Source organism: Artemia franciscana, chromosome 2, assembly GCF_032884065.1.
Source record: "Artemia franciscana chromosome 2, ASM3288406v1, whole genome shotgun sequence".
Classification (NCBI taxonomy): Eukaryota; Metazoa; Arthropoda; class Branchiopoda; order Anostraca; family Artemiidae; genus Artemia; species Artemia franciscana.
Window position 1 is genome coordinate 41,698,318 of NC_088864.1, and position 19,652 is coordinate 41,717,969.

The 19,652-nt window shown below is 34.0% G+C and overlaps 1 protein-coding gene across 3 annotated transcripts in view; it reads right to left on the reverse strand.

Annotated features, from left to right (window-relative positions):
- Nucleotides 1–2,364: 2,364 nt before the first annotated feature.
- LOC136041790 (17S U2 SnRNP complex component HTATSF1-like) overlaps nucleotides 2,365–19,652 on the reverse strand; it is a 109,877-nt gene continuing 92,589 nt past the window's right edge. For all 3 annotated transcript variants that reach the window (XM_065726547.1, XM_065726554.1, XM_065726562.1), the window contains 3 exons: nucleotides 14,210–14,396; nucleotides 3,613–3,749; nucleotides 2,365–2,567 (listed from right to left, as the gene is read on the reverse strand). In XM_065726547.1, the coding sequence (XP_065582619.1) occupies nucleotides 2,477–2,567; nucleotides 3,613–3,749; nucleotides 14,210–14,396 (415 nt within the window). In that variant the 3' untranslated portion in view covers nucleotides 2,365–2,476. The remainder of the gene's footprint in view (nucleotides 2,568–3,612; nucleotides 3,750–14,209; nucleotides 14,397–19,652) is intronic.

The window sequence follows — 19,652 nt, forward strand, 5'->3', positions numbered from 1 at the left end:
TATAGCCTCAAACATTCAATTTATCTCTAATAAATTTTATATCACAGGTAATTGAGGGATTACATGTAGCTATTGTCTGCATAAGTCATGGTAAAGTATTTCTTTGGGAGGGAGGGGGGCTCACCTTAGCAGCGCCAGGAATACAATGAACTTAGGTTCTTGATGGAAAAGTCATACGTCCCACTGAAATAACCTCGGAAATAACTAAACAAACACAAATAATTCAAGTGGGTTCCATTAAATCCCTTTCATATACAATTTTCACCTAAACCGAAGTTTTCAAGAAAAAAGATGTTGAAAGATAAAATCAAATGTTTTTTAAATGAACATTCTTTTTAACACTATTGTCCATTTTTAAAGACCAAAATGATCCAACAAAGAATACTTTTTAGCCAAGATTTATTCATGTCAGCAAATATAACTAAAACTTGTAACTATTTTTGATGGAAAGGTAATGTAGTTTCAGTAGTCAATTATTCATCTTTTTATGTTACATTTTTAGACTTTTTCACTATTTCCTTCATCTTTTTGGGGGCCACCGAAAATTTCTATTACAATTAAGAATTTCTGAAAAGTCTAACGGTTTCAGTAAAATTCAAATAACCGAAGGTTAGGGTTTATTAAGATCAATCATTTAGGCAAAAGTGGGCATTGAAGAAATCTATCAACTTAATTCCTTGGGAAAAAAAGCAAGAAATAAAAATATATAAACACTTAGAAAGGTAAACTAAGAAAACAAGACGTGTCTAAAATTGTTGGAATCAATTATTCCATTAAAAGGTTCATTTTGAAAAACTTTAATCTCTTGGCATATCTAACACAAAGGAAGATAGTATTTATTCTGTCAATGTTTTAAATATTGCTCATTGATCTATCCAGAAACTGAAAGGCAAATTTTTAACAGGCTGTAGCAGAACGTTATTGAGACCCTCCAAAATCAAGCTCAAAGCATATCCGCAAAAAAGAAGGATAAGGAGGCCCTACCTATGACGATTTGAAAAGTTCCAGTCTAAAAGCATATGTTTTGACCCATCTCGACTTCTTCAACTTATAGGAAAATATTCTAATTCCTCCTGTAAAATCCTGTTCAACTTATAGGAAAATATTCTAATTCCTCTTGTAAAATCAAACCTGTATCCGCTATAAATCAGCTAAATATTGAGCCGTTTAACTAAAACTGAACGTGTGATTGGAATATGGATAATATTCTATAACTCAATGGATAATATTCTATAACTCATCATTTTCCCGGAATATATCGTAAAATGTTTCACTTTTAAGATTAGCTGACAGCAGAAAATTTTCCATTGCATATTTTGCGTACTGTCTGCTACTAAACCTACCTCAAAATTCCAACCTGAAAATTGTATCAATTGTATATTGATTATATAAAATGTAAAGCTCAATAAACTGGAATCCGGACTTGCTTTCGGTTAAACATACACTTTTTCAATTACCTAATCCAATCCGTATTTAACTCAAAATTTTCAATTATCCATCGCAAAATTTATCTGCTTGAACTTTCAAAAAAAAAAATTCAAGTAGATATAAGATTGATTACATTCCTGCTCAGAGACAAATTAGGAGGACCGCCCCCTCCCCCAGGGTAGTTATTAGTGGTTCATTGAGGGCAACTTAGGAATAACACTTCAGAATATGCACATATTCTGATATTGGGGCCAAAAAATACACTTTCAAAACCTCAGACAATTTGGGGGAACAGGATTGGAATTCCATTATCATTATTATTAATACATCAAACGGTAAGCAATAATGCTTGTCGCTATGTTGGAATGGAAGAACCTAGATGAGATATACAATAATTTTTTTTAATGCTAAAAAATACCTTAACCCTCTATGTCCTACCTTCAACTCAAAATTACGTCTACAAGCCTGATTTTCAGTATCTGAAGTGGGTCTCATTAGGTCTCTTTGAAGTGAGCCTGCTTTGCCACTAAGAAGTAAGCCTGCTTTGTTACAGTCAAGCGAGTCATATGAAGAATGAAACCGACTTTCAGGAGAGTTTCCTACTCCGTATTTCATATTTAATCACGGATTTCTATTTTTTGTCTTGTTTTTTTACTTTTCATTTCACACTCATATCTTATTTTCGATAGGATTTGTATTACTTTATTATCTTGACCAAAATAGTTGGTTCGTCATCCTAAAGTTTCTACTGTGTGTAATTTAGATCAATTTTATGGTATTGGAGTACATTTTCAGAATTTTTAACCTTTTATTAAAACCACAAACATAAGTTCCTTTACAGCTGATACTGTTATGATTAGCACCGTGCACATTCCAAGTACACACTCTGGATATTAAATTCCTTTCTGTACAAATCAGTCTGTAATCTGTACTCTGTCAGGTTTTAAATTACGGATTTAATGTGATTCAAAACAATTAAAATAAAAATGCAACCATATTAAACAATATTCTTACTTCATTTTGCCAACCACAAAACAATATTAAAGCATTACTCCTCAATTTTATCTTCTGCTTTTTCTTCCAAGAATTTTCCCCATCTTTCAAGTCGAGCTTTCCTGTCTTCTTCAGACTCTTGTATCCTGAGAAAATAATAAAATTATTATCTATAGTTGTCTAAACTAAAATTACAAAAAAAGGTCTATTTTAATTTAGAGCTAAAATGAGACAAACTAATATATTAATTTGTATAAATCTTCAAAACACACGTTTTCATTCAATTTTTTTCCAAGGGGTTTTTGACCCCCGTCCCCCCAGAGCTGCCCTTGCCTGCACCATTACCTTCCTCTCCTTACAGACATGAAGTTCAGACGTGTCCAAGCCTTTAAAACAAAAATAATACAATCAACAAAGTTTTTCGAACTTTATTGGGCTCAAATTTCAAACTAAATGATACAGATAGTTTTTGGTGGAACAAGTCCGCCTTATTCATTTAGACGAGGTAAATGGGAATTCTCATTATTTAATACTTCTACATCATAGGAGCAAAAAAAGGAAAAAAACAGAAATCGTTGGAAACAGTACGTGATCGAAATCCAGAATTATTTGTAATCGAAGATTCCCAGCCACCTGATAGATTCAACTAAATGTCTAGATAAACAACTATAACTAAGTGATTTCTGCTAAAGATTCTATTAAACTAAAACTTTCTGTTACAACTAACCTATTTCTGTTAAGGTTTCAAAACAAGTTTTTTCCATAAAATGGCAAATTCATTTTTAAAGTAGTAGTAGTTCATCCGAAATGAATTTTCCAAAATGAGTTACCATTGTAATGATGAGCAGTTTTGTATAGTAATTTCTTCTATTCTAAATTTTTATTTAAAGGTATTAGGGTTCACCATTGTTCAATTCAAACGATAGGTGTGTAGTAAAACAAAAACTCATCAATATTTTTATCTTTCAAAACAGAAAGTTTATTCTATTTACTTAATTAAAAAAATAGCTATACAGAAAAACTTACTGAAGGTAAAACCTACATCGGCATAGAATGCTTTCTGATAAAATTTTTGTTTTTTTCTCATATTTTTATCCCGTCAGTATAATTTTATTTAAAACTGGTAGTAGATGTTGTTATTATACTATAAGCAATGAAGCACATAAAGAAACAAAGAATCTATCCACTTACTTGTATTTGGTTTTTCCATCCCAAGTTTCTACAGACACCTTTGAATTGTTTAGCCATCGACCATGCATATAAACAACACAGTCATCTGCACTTTCAGCGTCCTTAAAGAATACTTGAGCCACTCCCTCTGGATGTAACTTAAAAAAAACAATGATCTTAGCAAACATAGAAGCATTTAGTCGTGAAAGATTTCAAAGATTAGGATATAGATTATATTGATCCCCGGCTAGACTGCCCCATTTTTCCAAAGATACCTTTTCATGGCATATTCTTTAAAAATATCCTTTTCTGGCATTTTTAACAAAAAAATCAATAAAAAACGAATCTCCCTCCCATGTAATATTTTCCTGAATTGGCATTAATGCAACTAAAAATAGCCAAGCTTTTCGCAAACACAAACGAATTCAATCGTGGAAGACCTCAGAATTTAGGAAATAGTTTGGAAGTCTCCGTCTCAACTCCTAAACCTGAGTTTTTAGTCAATTCGTCGTAGAGAACAAAATGCAGGCGACACTCCAGGGGCGTAATTTGCTATGGGGCAGGGGGGCGACTGCCCCTCACTGACCTCCCCCCAACCCCAGTTTACCACACCCTAAGATGGAATTTAGTTTCTTCCAAAAATCTTGTCAAAACTACGATAAATCTACATAATTCAAGCATCAACAGAAACAGATGAGTTTTTTAGTTCATATTTACCTTTATAGTACTGTAAGTTACCTTTATATAGTACCATAAAGTACCTTTATAGTACATTTAAAGTACTAACTTTATGGTACCAGACGGCTTATTCTTTTAGTTTTTACTGTCAATGTCATTTAATTAGGGAAAATTGACTCCAACTTTGCCCCCACCCCCCAGGATTTTGACAAAATTACGCCCCTGTGGCACTCTACTTTCGAACCAAATTGCTTCCTTGGACCTGGTCGAATGTCAAAACATCTATACCGATACCTGTATTTTAAAATGTTTATTAGTCAATAAGTATGCACAAATAAGTCACCGAGACGTGTTTAAGTTCTTTCAAGTGTCTTCTTTAAATAAATATCACGAGTTTGCCAAACACTACCTTTTTTCAATTCTTAATAAGTATTTCTGTAACACATTGAGTTTTTCCAATTTCCCTGTGTACTTGAATTTTCTTTTAGATTTTTCTAAATATTTAGTGTTTGAAATAGTGGATTGTTCGAAAGCAGAATGTTGAAACACAAAGGGTCGCCGATATTCTCAAAGTCTGCTCTTAACATAACTAATGTGCAGGGACTTAAAGATAGGGATTTTCATTGGAGCTTGAAGAAGTGAAAACCAAATAGCACCACACAATCTCGTCCTTATAAACTTTTTCAGTTTATAAGGCAAAACTACTTTGAATGGATTAGACGGTCTTGCCATAGCTAGTAGAACTAAAGCTGAAATCTAAAACCAAAATCTAAAGCAGCAGCAATTCAAAAACATTCAGAAATGAAACTTAAAAAAAACAAGTTTTTCAACTGAAAGTAAGGAGCAACATTAAAATTTGAAGCTAACAGAAATTATTACGTATATGAGGGGGTTCGTCCCCTCCTCAATACCTCGCTCTTTAAACTAAAGTATTTTTAGTAATTTCAAAAGAGCTATTTATTCTAACTAAACGGCCCTTGTGATTCAGAGGTCATTCTGAAAGAATCGGAACAAAATTCGAACTTTAGCGTAAAGAGCGAGGCATTTGCGAGGGGGCGAACTCCATCATATACGTAATAAAAATATATGAGTATAGAAGTTCGTTACGTAAGCTAATTTGTAAGTTATGTAAAGTAATTACTAATTAAAACGTTCGTAAATAAAATTAAAAGTTCTAGTGGCCTTTTAAAATAAAAAAATGGAGGACAACTAGGCCTCCTCCTCCGCCCCTTTTTTCTCAAAATTCTCCGATCAAAACTTTGAGAAAGCCATTTAGCCAAAAAAAAGTAAAATTAATATGAAAATTTTGTTTTAATTATTCATGTGAGGAGAACCAAAATCAAAACATGCATTAATTCAAAAAAGTTCAAAAATGAAATAAAAAAAACAAGTTTTTTAACAGTAAGTAAGGAGCGACGTTAAAACTTAAAACAAACAGAAACTATTCCGAATATGAAAGGGGCTATGCCCTCCTCAACGTCCCATGTTTTGTGCAAAAGTTTGACTCTTTTCCACAACTCTACTTTTTAAAACAATAGAAAATTTTAGCATAAAGAGCGGGGCGTTGAGGAGGGGACAGCCCCTTTCATATACGGAATAATTTCTGTTCGTTTTAAGTTTTAATGTCGTTATTTTCAGTTATAAAAACTTGTTTTCTTTTTATTAATACCTCTGTAAAAACAGAAAAACATGAACGGGAATGCTGCAATAGAATTTTGATTTTTAATTTTCAGTAGAATCAAATTAGCAATTTTAACATTTAATTGCAATAGCATTTTAAGTAAAATATTGAATTATATTGGAAACGACTTTGCAGTGCGACGACTTTACTCGAACAAATTATTTTTATCCCAATTTACACTCAATTTCCTTTGTTTAGACTGATTGTTATTGTTCGGACCTCGGGAGATCGACTCAGGCTAAAGTTCTTCAATCATGAAATGCTTGCACAGACAATTGATATAACACTAGAGACCCTCTTGGTAGCCATAAAAATAATAGAGCTTATCAGCAGATGAATTCACTTTTTCAAATACATAAAGACACAAAACTAGAATTTAAAATAAGGACTGCACCTTTTTGTTTCATTCATATTTTATTCCTTACATATATCTTAAGGTTTAGCAATGAAAGCGATAAAAAAAAAAGGCTTTTTAATAACTGAATTGCTTGATATGTCCTCAGGGTGCATAAAGATCGAACTTCTAAGATAATTTTAATAAATCGTCTACAAGGGGAAAAGACAAAGCAACAGAAAGCCCCAGGTAAACCTAAGATGATTAAAACAAAAATAAGGGTAGGGTCTCGTGACTGTGGGCCAAAGCAGACAAATGTAACAGCGTAGGTTAGAGTTTCAGGGTAGAGTTATTGTCTTAGACGACCAGTTTATATTACTTTTGGGATTACATTTAGTGGTATGTTGATGCTATTAAATAGTAAACCTTGTAGTAATAAGAGATAATAAACATAAGATTAAAAAAAAAAATTCAAGAAGGACTAAAAAGTAGAAGTTAATTATTTTTAAAAATCTATGAATTACAAGTGAAAAAAAGGGGCACAAAATGGATACATAACATAGATATTAGATTGATCCGAGTTATAAATGCAGAAATAAAAAAAAGTCGGTGAGTTTAGGAAATCGAGTAAAAAAATAAAGTTAAGTAAAGCCCAAATACATTTTGCCTCCCTTGTTTTCACCTATATTCAGATTCTCGAGAAAAAAATTGTCAATTTTTTAGTCCATTCTGTAAATGAATTCGAAGAATTCTATTATTTTCGACTTTTTAGTCTTCTCTAAGACTTCTCTAAGAATTTTTCTTATCTAAAATTCAAGCCTAAGTTACTAGGTAAGTATTCTACCCGGCCACAGGCAGGTGTTCAAACTGCTACGCTATCAAATCATGTTTGATTTATAATCAATAAGGGTGTTTGATTTATAATTTTTGCTGTGCTCAATTTATGACTCATTACCAATCTGATATTTCATCTAAATCTGACTGCAAAATGCATCTAGTCATTCTCTTTGAAAACCCTCCTACTTATGCTCAGGTCTTTCAACCTTCAGGGGTTTCTAATTTCAGTCAGCAGACAATTTTTAAAAATACCAAGGGAGCAGGAAGGGACAGTATACAGGGGGGGGGGGAGGAATTCGATGTTGTATTATTGCACTGTTGTCAGAAGTTCATATACTGACCAAATCTGGAAGTAATCGAAAATTCAGAAGTGGTCGAAAAAGGGCTCACAAATTTAGCAAATTTATTTGACAATTTCTAGTTTATTTGATCATTTCTCTTTTTTTCTAAGAGAAAAAAAGACAAATCCATATTCAGCTAACAGGAATGGAAAAAGCAATTTCTTAGAATAAATACATTTGTGACTTACAATAGAAGTAAGTTTGTATAATTTTAATATATGCTTTTTTGTAATTTTTTTTCCATTTTATTGAAATATGAAAAAAACAGCAAAACTATAAAACGTAAAATAGTAACTTTTAATGCATCTATTCAGCCCAAAAATTGGACCATCAACCCGCTTTCAACCTCAGCAAATCGAAAATCCTCGTATGATTCTGGTTCAAAGAAGATGACACATGTCTTTATATTCGTTTCACATTTGGCGTTGTAGAGGGGGGGGGGGAGACATACCGACCACACTTTGGCTCTGCAATTATATAGATTGAGAATTCTTCCATGATTTCAGTTATAGCACGCTGCAACACACCTGCCTTTCTGCTAAAAATGGGTGATACGGTGCTAATGGGGGGGGGGGGGCTGTTGTAGGGGCTACTGGCCCACTTTAACTCTCAAGTCAAACAGATTGAAAATCTTTGCTTGGGCTGATTTTCGCAGCAAGTCAACAAGGACTAAACTCGTTTTGGTCCCGCATACCGCAGACTACAGTCTGGAAGAGTGAACAGTCTGAAGAGTGCTTGTTTTTTCGCCGAGTACAGAGTTGGCTCACGGTTTCTTTTTCTTTTTTTTGTGTGTCCTCAAAGAGAGTACAGACTTATTTCTTAGGATTTTCAACCATTGCAACCAAGGGAAGAAGAAATTTGCTAAGACAACACTGCTGCGTTGACGGATGCAATACCTTCTCTATTTTTGCAAACATATCATTTCATCTTTGCTATTTACTTTTAAATATCGATAATTTTACCTTATTTTCAAGTTTCTCAATAATAAATTTATCCTTTTTTTAACAGTTCTACACGAGAATATACTCAAAGAAACTGCGACATACATATTAACTAGTCTATTAAAAACAATGCCAAAGGCAGGTTATTTTTTTTTTTTTTTTTTTTTTTAATTGACATTTTCCATGGCAATTTCCTTTCTGTCTGTTCAATCAAAATGTTGCTTTTCCGAAGCTTTTCCAATCTATTTTGATAGTTCACATCTATTTTTTTTTTAGTAGCAATAAGTTGAATTTACAATGATTCGGCAATTTATATTTTTCCCCAGGACGAAAATTCAGATCGTCACCGTGTTGTCAAAACTTTTACGGTAAGTCCTATACTACGCTCTCCTATTATTCTGGACCTCAATATCTTTTGGAAAAATATAACAACAAAATTATTTTCCATCATTTCATGAAAAAGTCAAATAGAATTTTTATGATAATTAATTAAAAAAAAACTTCCTGAAACTTCTTCAAAGAAAAGTAAAGTACCGTATTAAACTTGAGACAAGCCGAAATAAATTCCTATTATGATTCAAACTCAAAACAACCAGAAATTACTATTTAAGAATAAATGAAACCCAAAACGAAAAGATATTTAAAACAAAACCATATAAATGAAAGGCACTACTATAAATGAATAAATAAATCTTAAAACGAGCAAAAATTAAATTGGATATTCAAGTCGAACTTAAAACAAACAATAATTACTTCAAACAGGGGTCTTCCTACTGGCCCCTTCCCCTCTCCCAAACATAAAGTCTAAAGCCTACTGCGTCATTTGCGTTTTACTAAAAACTATATTTGTCTTAAAACAGTCCATGACAAAAATTGATAAAATTAAACTGAATATTTGATATATAACGATATTAATTTCTGAAAGCTCGGCAATTCAAATTTTCTTTCATGTAAATATAAAAGAAAATATTTGTAACATAGTTCGTTTTCAGTAAAGCATAAATGACGCAGCAGGCTTAGACTTTTATAGTTATGGGAGGAAAAAGGAGGCAGTAGCCACACTCCTGTTTGTAGAGATTTTGCTTGTTTTAAGTTTGACTTGAATATTCAATTTAACTTTTGCTCGTAAGATTTATCTATTCATTTAGATTAGTACCAGTTATGTATGCTAGCTATGACTGTTTTTTTTTTATATCTGTTCATTTTGGGTTTCATTTATTCTTTAATAGTAATTTTTGGTCGTTTTGAGTTTGAGTTGTTATATTAATTTAGTCTCCTTGTCTTAAGTTTAATATGTCTTTTTATTTTCCTTTGAAAAATTTATTTTTTACTGAAAGTTCTTTGAAATTAATTTCTATTTGTTTTTGATTGCGAGAGTTTCAAGTTTTTCGACATCCCCCGTGTCAATGTCAATTTTTTTTTCAACGTCAAAGTTTTCAAACATCAGAGTGATGTTTTTTCAGCATAAAAGTTTCAAAGTTCAACATCCCCATAAACATCTCTCTGAAAGTAGTCACAAGTAGATATAGTAGCAGTTGCAAGCAATCGCAATCACAGTTGCAAGTTGTCGTAGTTTGAAGTAGTTACAGTTAGAGTCGCAACCAGTCTCATTTGTAGTCACAATAGTAGTTAGAGCAATAGTGGCCCTGAAAGTTTCAAGCTAATGCCCTTACCTGCCTTAAGATATTGTGGATACGACTTTTGATAACTAGTATGCAGATATTTTTTTTTTATTTAGCTCAACTTACCCCTCAAAATTTCCCAAAACTTTGCCTTAATACCCTTAACCTTTTTGGACACATCCAGGATCAAATATCCCCCCTCCTTCTTAATGACAAAACCCTGCATGTAAAAACAATTTACAAACTGCATAATTTACATTCCTTGACCTGGGGGGATGTGGGAGCATGGCATTCCCAGAAGAATAGCTAATAGACATATTGTAATTGTTTGAATAAAATGGTGTTTGAAGAACTCTATCAGTGTCATGGGGACTTCTTGAAGGGTAAGAGGGGGTACCGGTTGCCTCCGTTTTTTTTAACATCCCTCTCAGCATGTCTTATACCCTTAGCCGTTCCTTAGATATTGCTGTTGTGTCTTTTTGACAACTTTCCTGCATAATGTGTTTTGATTTTGTTTGACATTCCTCTCAACCCTTTCTAGAAGCTTTACCTTAATACCCTTAGCCCTTTTGGAGACTTAAAAGCAAAGTAGCCCCCTTTTCCCAATAACAAATCTTGTATATACACCATGGGCAATTTATAGAGCTTATAAACTTACCCCAGGGGCTATGGGGGTTATGCCATTTTCAGCGGTATAGTTATTTGACTTTCAAATATTTTGAACAAGATGGTTATTCCACAACTTTGATCAGATATCTTTGGAGGGAGAGCAGCTAAAAAAGGAATGTGAAGAGGACTGGTTGCTCTCTGATTACTTTTTAACATCCTCCTCAACATTACCTGAAAGTCTAAAATTAACACCCTCAGCTGTTCTTGAGATATTGCAGATAAGCCTTTTTGATCAACTGAATGCACATAGTATCTTTTGATTTAGTTTAACATGCTCCTCAATATTCCCAGAGTTCCGCCCAATACTCCGCCCTGAAATATTTCCCCGACTCGTAAACTGACCTTAAAAATACAGGTAAATAAACCGTTTGACAAATTCCACCACAGGACGTAAACCTTCTTCTTCATTGTTTCGGTACACCCACCCCCAGCCGAACAAAAGCTCTTTGATACCCCCTCCCAAAGAAAATTACTGGACGAGGTCCCGTCAGATCAGCCTTGATTGCGTCTAGCCAAAGTTTTTATTGATCATCAGGGTGTATCTTCTCCCAGGAGGATAGTGGTATGCAAACTGTGTTCATAAAATATGCTTGAGGTCGTCCAACGTTTCTTTATCATGTCTACTGTGACGTACTGTTGAAAGCATTGCTTTCTGATTTCTTTAGACGAAATTCTGTCAGTAGAGCAGTCCTGTCTGCAAGTCATTTTAAGACCATTTTAAGATGGACCCGTAATTCTCCTTATGCTGCCATGGTCAAAAACTCTTAGGCAATGTCTTCACCTATCTTTTTCAGGCGAAGTTGGCCGAGTAGCGTCAACATCTGTAACAATTAATGCACCCTTCTTAAAGCTGTAATTTCCTTTTCTTATAGTTTGCTTATTTTTGTGTTTTTGTTAAAGCTCCCCCTTCCTTCAACAAAAATAACTCTTGTACACGTGTCTAACATTAAAATACTTTTATCATTTAGATTAGTTGAATATTAAATTGTTTCAATAGAATTAAACTGGAATACTTTTATAAGATGCATATTTCCGGATCAGATTGCTCCATTAAAATCTGCAAATTCCCGGTACTATCGGTAGTAAAGTCTCTTTCATCGAAAAATTCTCACATGGTTATAATGTAAATTTGGAAGGTTCCAACCATAAGAAGGATCCTTTAGTTGCCTTTCCTGCCCCATTGGAAAAATAAGTGGAACAGATGTCGCCACATCTATAGAAGAGTGTTGAAAAGATTGCCCTAGAGGCCAACAGATGACTGCATCCGGCTGAGATACAACTGCTCAGTGTGAGCCATATCCAAGAAGATCTGTGGACCAACCTTGACTCTGATTTGTAAACCACAAAAGTTTACATTTTAAATTTGAACGAAGTCCAACGTTATTGGCTATAATCTTGCCTAATTCTTTCGCTAATCACATATGTGACTATATTCTTACTTGGGTATAAGGGAAAATAAATTTGATTCTCACTTGGGTACCTAGCCATTTAATTGATCAGCCTAAATCTAAGGACCAGCTATTTTTAAATATTTGCACAGAGGCTGAATATGCAGAACAAGCAGACGTAAGTTATAGCTCAACTAACATATTTCACCTTGGACTTCTATACATTACTCAAGCACAAGATTTTTTTCAAGATTATTCGGTGCATATAACCTTGGTAAAAATCAGGGTTTATAAACACAACTGGATAATAGTATGAGCTGTACAATGAAGGAATTTCAACTACCGAAAATATCAACATAAAATCCAATTATATCACACTATTAAAAAATAGCAATATTTTTTGCATTGACCAATAGTTAGCCTAATTTTACTTGAATATATTAGAAAACGCTTTTTAACACCATTATGTAGCACAGTCTAAAAACAGCGACGTAAATTGGCGGGGGAGAGATAAGGGGACCGTGCTCCCTAGATCCCTCTCCCAGATTTTGAGAGTGTCTTTTTGTGGAGTATTCCCATCAAAAATTACATTTTTTCATATTTTTACGGAAAAAAACAGCTAAAACGACAATCCGACCCCAATCCTACAAAGATTTTTTGAATTACATATTTCACCGTGGACTTCTATACATTACTCAAGCACAAGATTTTTTTTCAATATTATTCGGTGCATATAACCTTGGTAAAGGTAAGGGTTTATGAACACAACTGGATAATAGTATGAGCTGTATAATGAAGGAATGTCAACTACCGAAAATAATAATATAAAACCCATTTAGATCACACTATTAAAAAATAGCAATATTTTTTGCATTGACAAATAGTTAGCCTAATTTGTGCTTGAATATATTAGAAAACGCTTTTTAACACCATTATGCCGCAGAGTCTAAAAACAGCGGCGTACATTAAGAGGGGGAGAGAAGGGGGCCATACTCCCTAGATCCCTCAAGATTTTGAAAGTGTCTTTTTTTGGGTATTCCCACCAAAAATTACTTTTTTTCATATTTTTACGAAAAAACCCAGCAAAAACGACAATTCTACCCCCTCTCCCTAAAAATACGTTTTTGTATTACATATTGAAAAATTCACATTGCCCCCCCCCTCCAGAATTTTCCGTGAATTGGCACCTCTGCTAAAATTATTTGCTAAAAAATAATAAGTTTCCGACAGGCCGCTTGTAGACGCACAGTCTTTTCACACTTCTATTCTACGATTTCGTGCACCTAATTAGGTGTAGAGTACGAGAACCGACAAAATATGAATGAATGCACAAGCAGCCTTAGAGACACAACAAATACCGCCTTCCTCTGACACAATTTTACGATATATAGTCCATTCAAAAATTCTAACTAGATTTTTATAGTGTCAGGCAACAGGCCGCATTAAATTGAAAAAGGGATTAAGATTAGAGGTACTAAATTATTTAGTACAGACTTCTTCGTGACTTCATTTGCAAATCAGTTTTTGCAAAAATTTTTCTAGTTTGTAAACGATTTGTTGGTTGGCATCTACGGTAACCATTTTATGGGCAGTTAAAAAACACTTCGACATCAGTAATGAAAAAAATATAAATGAAAAATCTTATGCCTGAACAAAACAGGGGAGTCTCACCTCAATGATTGGTCTGAAGGATCCCTCTCCTAGACAATTGGAAGACTTTGGGGGCAAAAAAGAACTTTTTCGGTGATTTTACCCCTTAATCATATCTCCCTTGATGTGTAGACCCATATAATACCCCCCAAATGATCAGATGTAAATACATACATTCAAGATAAAGGAAAACGAAAAAAACTGATTGAATGACATAGAAGGGCATGATTTACCAAATGCAAGAAACATAAAAGTTTTATTTTTTACAATACATAAATGCCACATTGCAATCCACTTTGAAGCTTTACCAAGACCATCACAAGGAACAAACGGATGTCTCGGTTTACTTAGAATCATCGAATTCACCAATGAGTTATTTTCCTTGGGTTTCTTCGCGTATTATATTAAATGTTTAGTGCGGCATGTGAGCAGGAATACAAGAAAAGAAAAAAAAAGAAAGAAGAGAGAAATACATACATCATGTACAATAACTTTTCGAACTTCTCCAAACTTAGAACATTCTTTTCTTAACAAGTTCTGTAGCTCGAGTAGGAGTGGTGGATTCTTATCTATATCTTCGGGATTGAAAAGACGCTTAATAACAACGACACTTTCGTGCTTCTGTCTCTCTCCACGTAATGCTTCCGGTTTCCATTCTAGTAGCCTAAAAACAAAAGAGTGAATAAGAAAATTTGTAAGATTTGGGTAAAGGCTGCATTGCAAGAGAGCAAAATTAATTATCAAGGCTTTGAGTCCTACTTTTAACAAGACAAATGACCAAGTTTGCGTCAGGTATAGCCCCCTCCAAAAAATAGATGAAATCAAGAAACATGTTACTCATTGACACATATTCCAACGACGAAAAAAATGAATGCTTCGATACAAAGTTGCCCTTAACCTTTGTTACGGGAAGTAGTTTCGTGGAAACCGTTTTTGAAACCTTCTTTTTGTGGAAGGTAAAAATAGACAAAAATAGAACAGATGTACAATGATAAGCATTGTGTATTTACCATCTTAAGGCTTGTGTTCCCTGTACAAATTTCCTTAGGTTATTTTTCTACTTTCCTATGGTTTCAATACGTCAATGAAAGACGAAAACTTTACAATCATACTGCTAGAGGTCACTTTTTTTATTTATCATATTATTTTTCTTTCTTATAATTTGGATTAATTTTTTATTAAGTGTCATTTTTTTCGTTAATTTTCGAGTTGGTTTTAGGAAGTGGTATCGTAAAAAAAAGATTGTTTGTTGGGTGTGGATTCCCGTATCGTCTGCTTTGAGTTGCAAGTGTGTTAAATTTAAATGAACTCTCCCTCCCTCCCTAATATTCAAATAGTAAGTGTTTAGATGTTTAACACTTTAATATTTTTCTTAATGACCCCCCTCCCTTACACTCCATGGAGCCTTTGTGGGATAAGCAATTTTATCTATAGAATGATTATTGTTATTTGTTTCAAATGTATTTATCTATCCATCAGTCATATCTGACATTCATTTCTATCCTTTTACCAAATCAACTTTTTTAAATTGCGTGTACAAGGTTTTTTAGATTGAAATTACGCTGGAACTTGGTTGAACAGCGTTGAAAAAAAAAAACATTTTTCCTTTTTTTCTATACGTTAAAAACTTTCTCTAAGAAAAGTCGAAGTAAAATAATAATTGTGACTCGGTGAATGGATAGATCTGATACTAATGAACCTAATGATGTAAGTATGTTGTCGATTTGGTGAGAGTTATAGTTGCAGATTTGTTACAGAATCACTTTTTCCAGAAGGAACAGATACTTAAAGAAATTTTCAACTAATTTCGGAGGTTCGAGAAATGTTGTCGCAGCGCCATTTATTTTGAATTGTGTTTCTAATTGAGCGGATTTTCTTAAAAATTAGCCACATGGTAAAGATGAATTCTATAATTGTTTAGTTCATTCAGGTTTTTTGCAATGTGTTAATATTTGTGATTTGGTAAAATTTATAATATTTAGTTTACCTATTGTTGCTAAAGGGAGGGATATATTAACAGGATAAGCTTGTTTTGGTTTTACTTGGTTGTTTTACATTTGCTGATTTTTTTTTCTTTCATAGGCATATATTTTGGGGGTGATACCTGACGCGTGGATGCCATGGATATTCTGTGGTAGCCACAACACTGTGCTGGGTAGAGAATTTAGAGTGGCGAAACCCTATATAGGCCAGTGTATTCTCCTGATGAGCCCTTATGTTGGGTGTTGCCTCTGAATTATTTGTCTATATTATTTTTTCTATTGTTTGGTAAATGACGACTTATACTTATTGACGACATGACTGCCTGTCCATAGATTATTCTTTATGGTTGATTGTGTGTGGCTATGCTGTTTGACCTATGTGATTGTATGGATGAGTAGGGTTAAGGCCTCATTCAAGTGCTGGTCTATATTAATCACTAATTTAGGAAAACAGTCTTCCTTTTCTCCTTCTGTCTCTCTCTTTTTTTTTCTTTTTTTTTGTGTTTGTGCTGTTGCATTGGTGATTTCTCTTTTCATGATACCTTAAAACAAAGTGCCAGGGAAAGCGTTCGAAGAATTATACTTCAACACTATACAAATTTTTGAATGACACCTTTTCATAAAAAAAAAATATTATATATTTTTTTATAGTTCTATAGTTACAGAAAAAAGTAACAATTATTCGGAATGATGAAGTTTTCTTTCGAATTATACTCTAAATTAATTTTGAAAAAAGTTCCACAAAACAAATTTTTCAAGGAAAAGTAAAGAGCTCCATTAAGCCAAGAATGACCAAAAATTAAGTCAAATAATCTTCCAAACGTAAAACTACCATAAACCAATGAATAAACGAACAGAAATTACGATGAATAGCCAGGTCTAACTCAAAATGAGCAAAAAAAACATTAGTACGGCTGATGACCCCCATACCTTCTCAAGACCAGAAAATAATTTGCGCTTTACTAAAAGAAACAAAAAACGAATGACCGTAGATTTCAGGTTAATTGACATATACTGATATTTATTCCTTGAAGTTTTGATAATTTTTATTTATAAAAGTAAAAAAATTTAAAACATTTAAAACGTGTTTTGTTTTCAATAAAGCACAAACTATTTTCTGGTCTTGAGAAAGCATAAGGGTTATGCCTAAGATATTGCTGTTATACCCTTTCACCATTACTCTGAAAGGGTTATCTTATTTTAGTTTTGTGTTTTGTTTTGAGGATTGGTTTTTTATATTTTATCAGTTTTTATTCTGTACTGAGGACAGTCAATATTTGCACAATTTTTTTTTGTATATATTCAATGGCTGTTATTGTCCTCGTTTTCTCTCTTTTTCGCGATTTATGTTTCGTGAGATGATCATCCCCTTTAAGCATTCTTTAGAAGTTCCAACCTAATACCCAAATCAATTCTTGAGTTACACTACTTTGACAATTTGCATGCACACAGCGTCTTTTGATTTAGCTCAGATTTCCCATACTGTAAATAGAGTACCGTATTGGTAGCATGCGAATGTTACCTTTTTGATCATATCCCTTATCATTTCCGGAATTCTCCAAATTAATCCATTCAGTTATTCCTGTTAGACCCTTTTCAAAATCCTTATACACATAACGTGTTTTGATTTATGTCAAAAATCCCCTAAACCTTTTCTGAAAGGCTCACCGCAATACCCTTCGTTTTCTTGGAAAATAAAGTTCAAACATGCACATCTTTCAATAACATATATTGTGTGGAAACAATGAACGAGTTGCCTAGATTACAGCCCTTGTCCTGAGGACTGTAGGAAGGTTGGTACTCCCAAAGACAATTACTGAACCTTTCAACAAGACTGAACAAAATAGATCTCTTAAAGTTTCGATCGGATATGTTTTGGGGAATGATATAATTGGGAGGGGGGGTTGATTGCACTCGATTCATTTTTGACTCTTAAAAAGGGCACTAAAACTTCGGACTTTCAAACATATGTGCTCCATCCGATCTAAAGCTTATAGATAGATAGATAAGTGTATTTTAAAGCCAAATATACAGCCATGAACACAGTAAAATAACATAATGAAAGACACAAATAACATAAACTTTGATCAGCGATCATCATAAAACGCTTAAATGAAACACTGCATTAACCTAATACTAGTACTTAATACTTGAAAAAAAGGTCCTCGAAAAGAACACTTAACACTTGGAAAAAGACATAAATAAAACATTATATTTACTTTATACTGAGATTTTTATTTATTTATAATTTTTTTGTATTTAACGAAATTTCCAGATACCCTGCTATTCTACAAATAAACTGAGATGACGTACTATTTAAGACACCAGGAAGTATCAAAACACTATTTCCAAATATCCTTTCCCTTATCGTAGAGAGCCCCTGGCACCGGCTTAAGCAATGCACTAAATAATCATCTTTAACTCTGCATTGCGGGCAAGTATATCCGCATTGCGGGTTAGTATATCTATCTTCATTGGAACATCTTTCTTAGAATATTTTATAAATCTTGCACTAATTGGCAGGCAGTTGACCCTGAGCTGCACCCACAACGTCAAATATCTAGCTGGTAAATTCAGATTAAAGTAGAACTCCTATACGAGCATCCGTTCCGTAAAAAAGTTCCATAAAACGCATCCCCCGGGGCTGCGGGGTATAAATTACAACACTTGCCCATTGGCTCTGGGGGATTGTGTCCACCCTAAAGATATTGTTATATGATTTTTGGGCTATTGGTAAGAAAATGGCTATCTCACGATTTCAACTGAATGCGTTTTGGGAAAAGAGGATGTCAGGAAGGGGTTTAGTTGCTCTCCGTCATGTTTGGCTCTTAAAAGGGAACTAGAACTATACATTTCAAATTAACTAAGCCTCTTCCAACGTTCATACGACCAACCCTTCCATAAAAACCTTATATACCCCTAGGGCATAACTTATAACCCTTACCCTCAGACTTTGGGGATTTTGTCTACCCCAAAGGCCTGATTCGGTCACAAGAATTTTACCGCCAGTGCTTGGGCGTTCGTCCTCTTTGGCTTTGACTCTTTAAAAAGAAATCAGAACATCTGATTTCCGATCCAATGAGCCCCCTCCGCAGTTTATACAACAGCCCTTTCCATAAAATCTTATATGCCCTTGGGGCATAGCTTACAATCCTTGCGCTGGGGGGGGGGGGGTGTCATTCTCAAAGACATAATTTCCAGAACTTTCAACTACACTGAACAAAATAACTATCTCAAAATTTTGATTAGATGTGTTTTGGGCATTGATGGGTGCATAGAGGGGGAGGGGGGCTAGTTGCCCTTCAATCACTTTTGACTATTAAAAAAACGTCCTTTCAATTTCGAATCGAACGAGCATTTTTTTAAGTGTCTATACGGCCATCTCAAAATTTATATCAGATACATTTCAAGAAAATACGATGTCTGAGGGGGGGGGGTATCGCCCTACGATCACTTTGTCTCTTAAAAAAGGTATTGGAAAATCTTATTACCAATCCAATGAGCCCCCTCCGACGTTTATGCGACCACATTTTCTATAAAAACCTTATAAGGCCACAGGGCACAACTTACAACTCTTGCTCTGAGGGCTGTGGGGGGGGGGGGGTTGTCTTCCTCAAAGAAATAATTTCCGGACCTTTAAACTACACTGAACAATATCCCTATCTGAAAATTTCGATTGGATGTGTTTGAGGAAACGGTGGGCGTAGGAGGAGGGTTAGTTGTCCTACAATCACATTCGACTATTAAAAGGGCACGAGCCTCTTCAATTTCTAATCAAATGAGCCTTTTTCGAAGTTCCTACAACAACAAATGGACATCTCAAAATTTCTATCAGACGTATTTCGAAAAATACAAGGTTTTTTTTTTTTTGGGGGGGGGGTTATTCACCCTCCGATCGCTGAATCTTCGAAGAGGCACTAGAAATTTTTATTACCGAT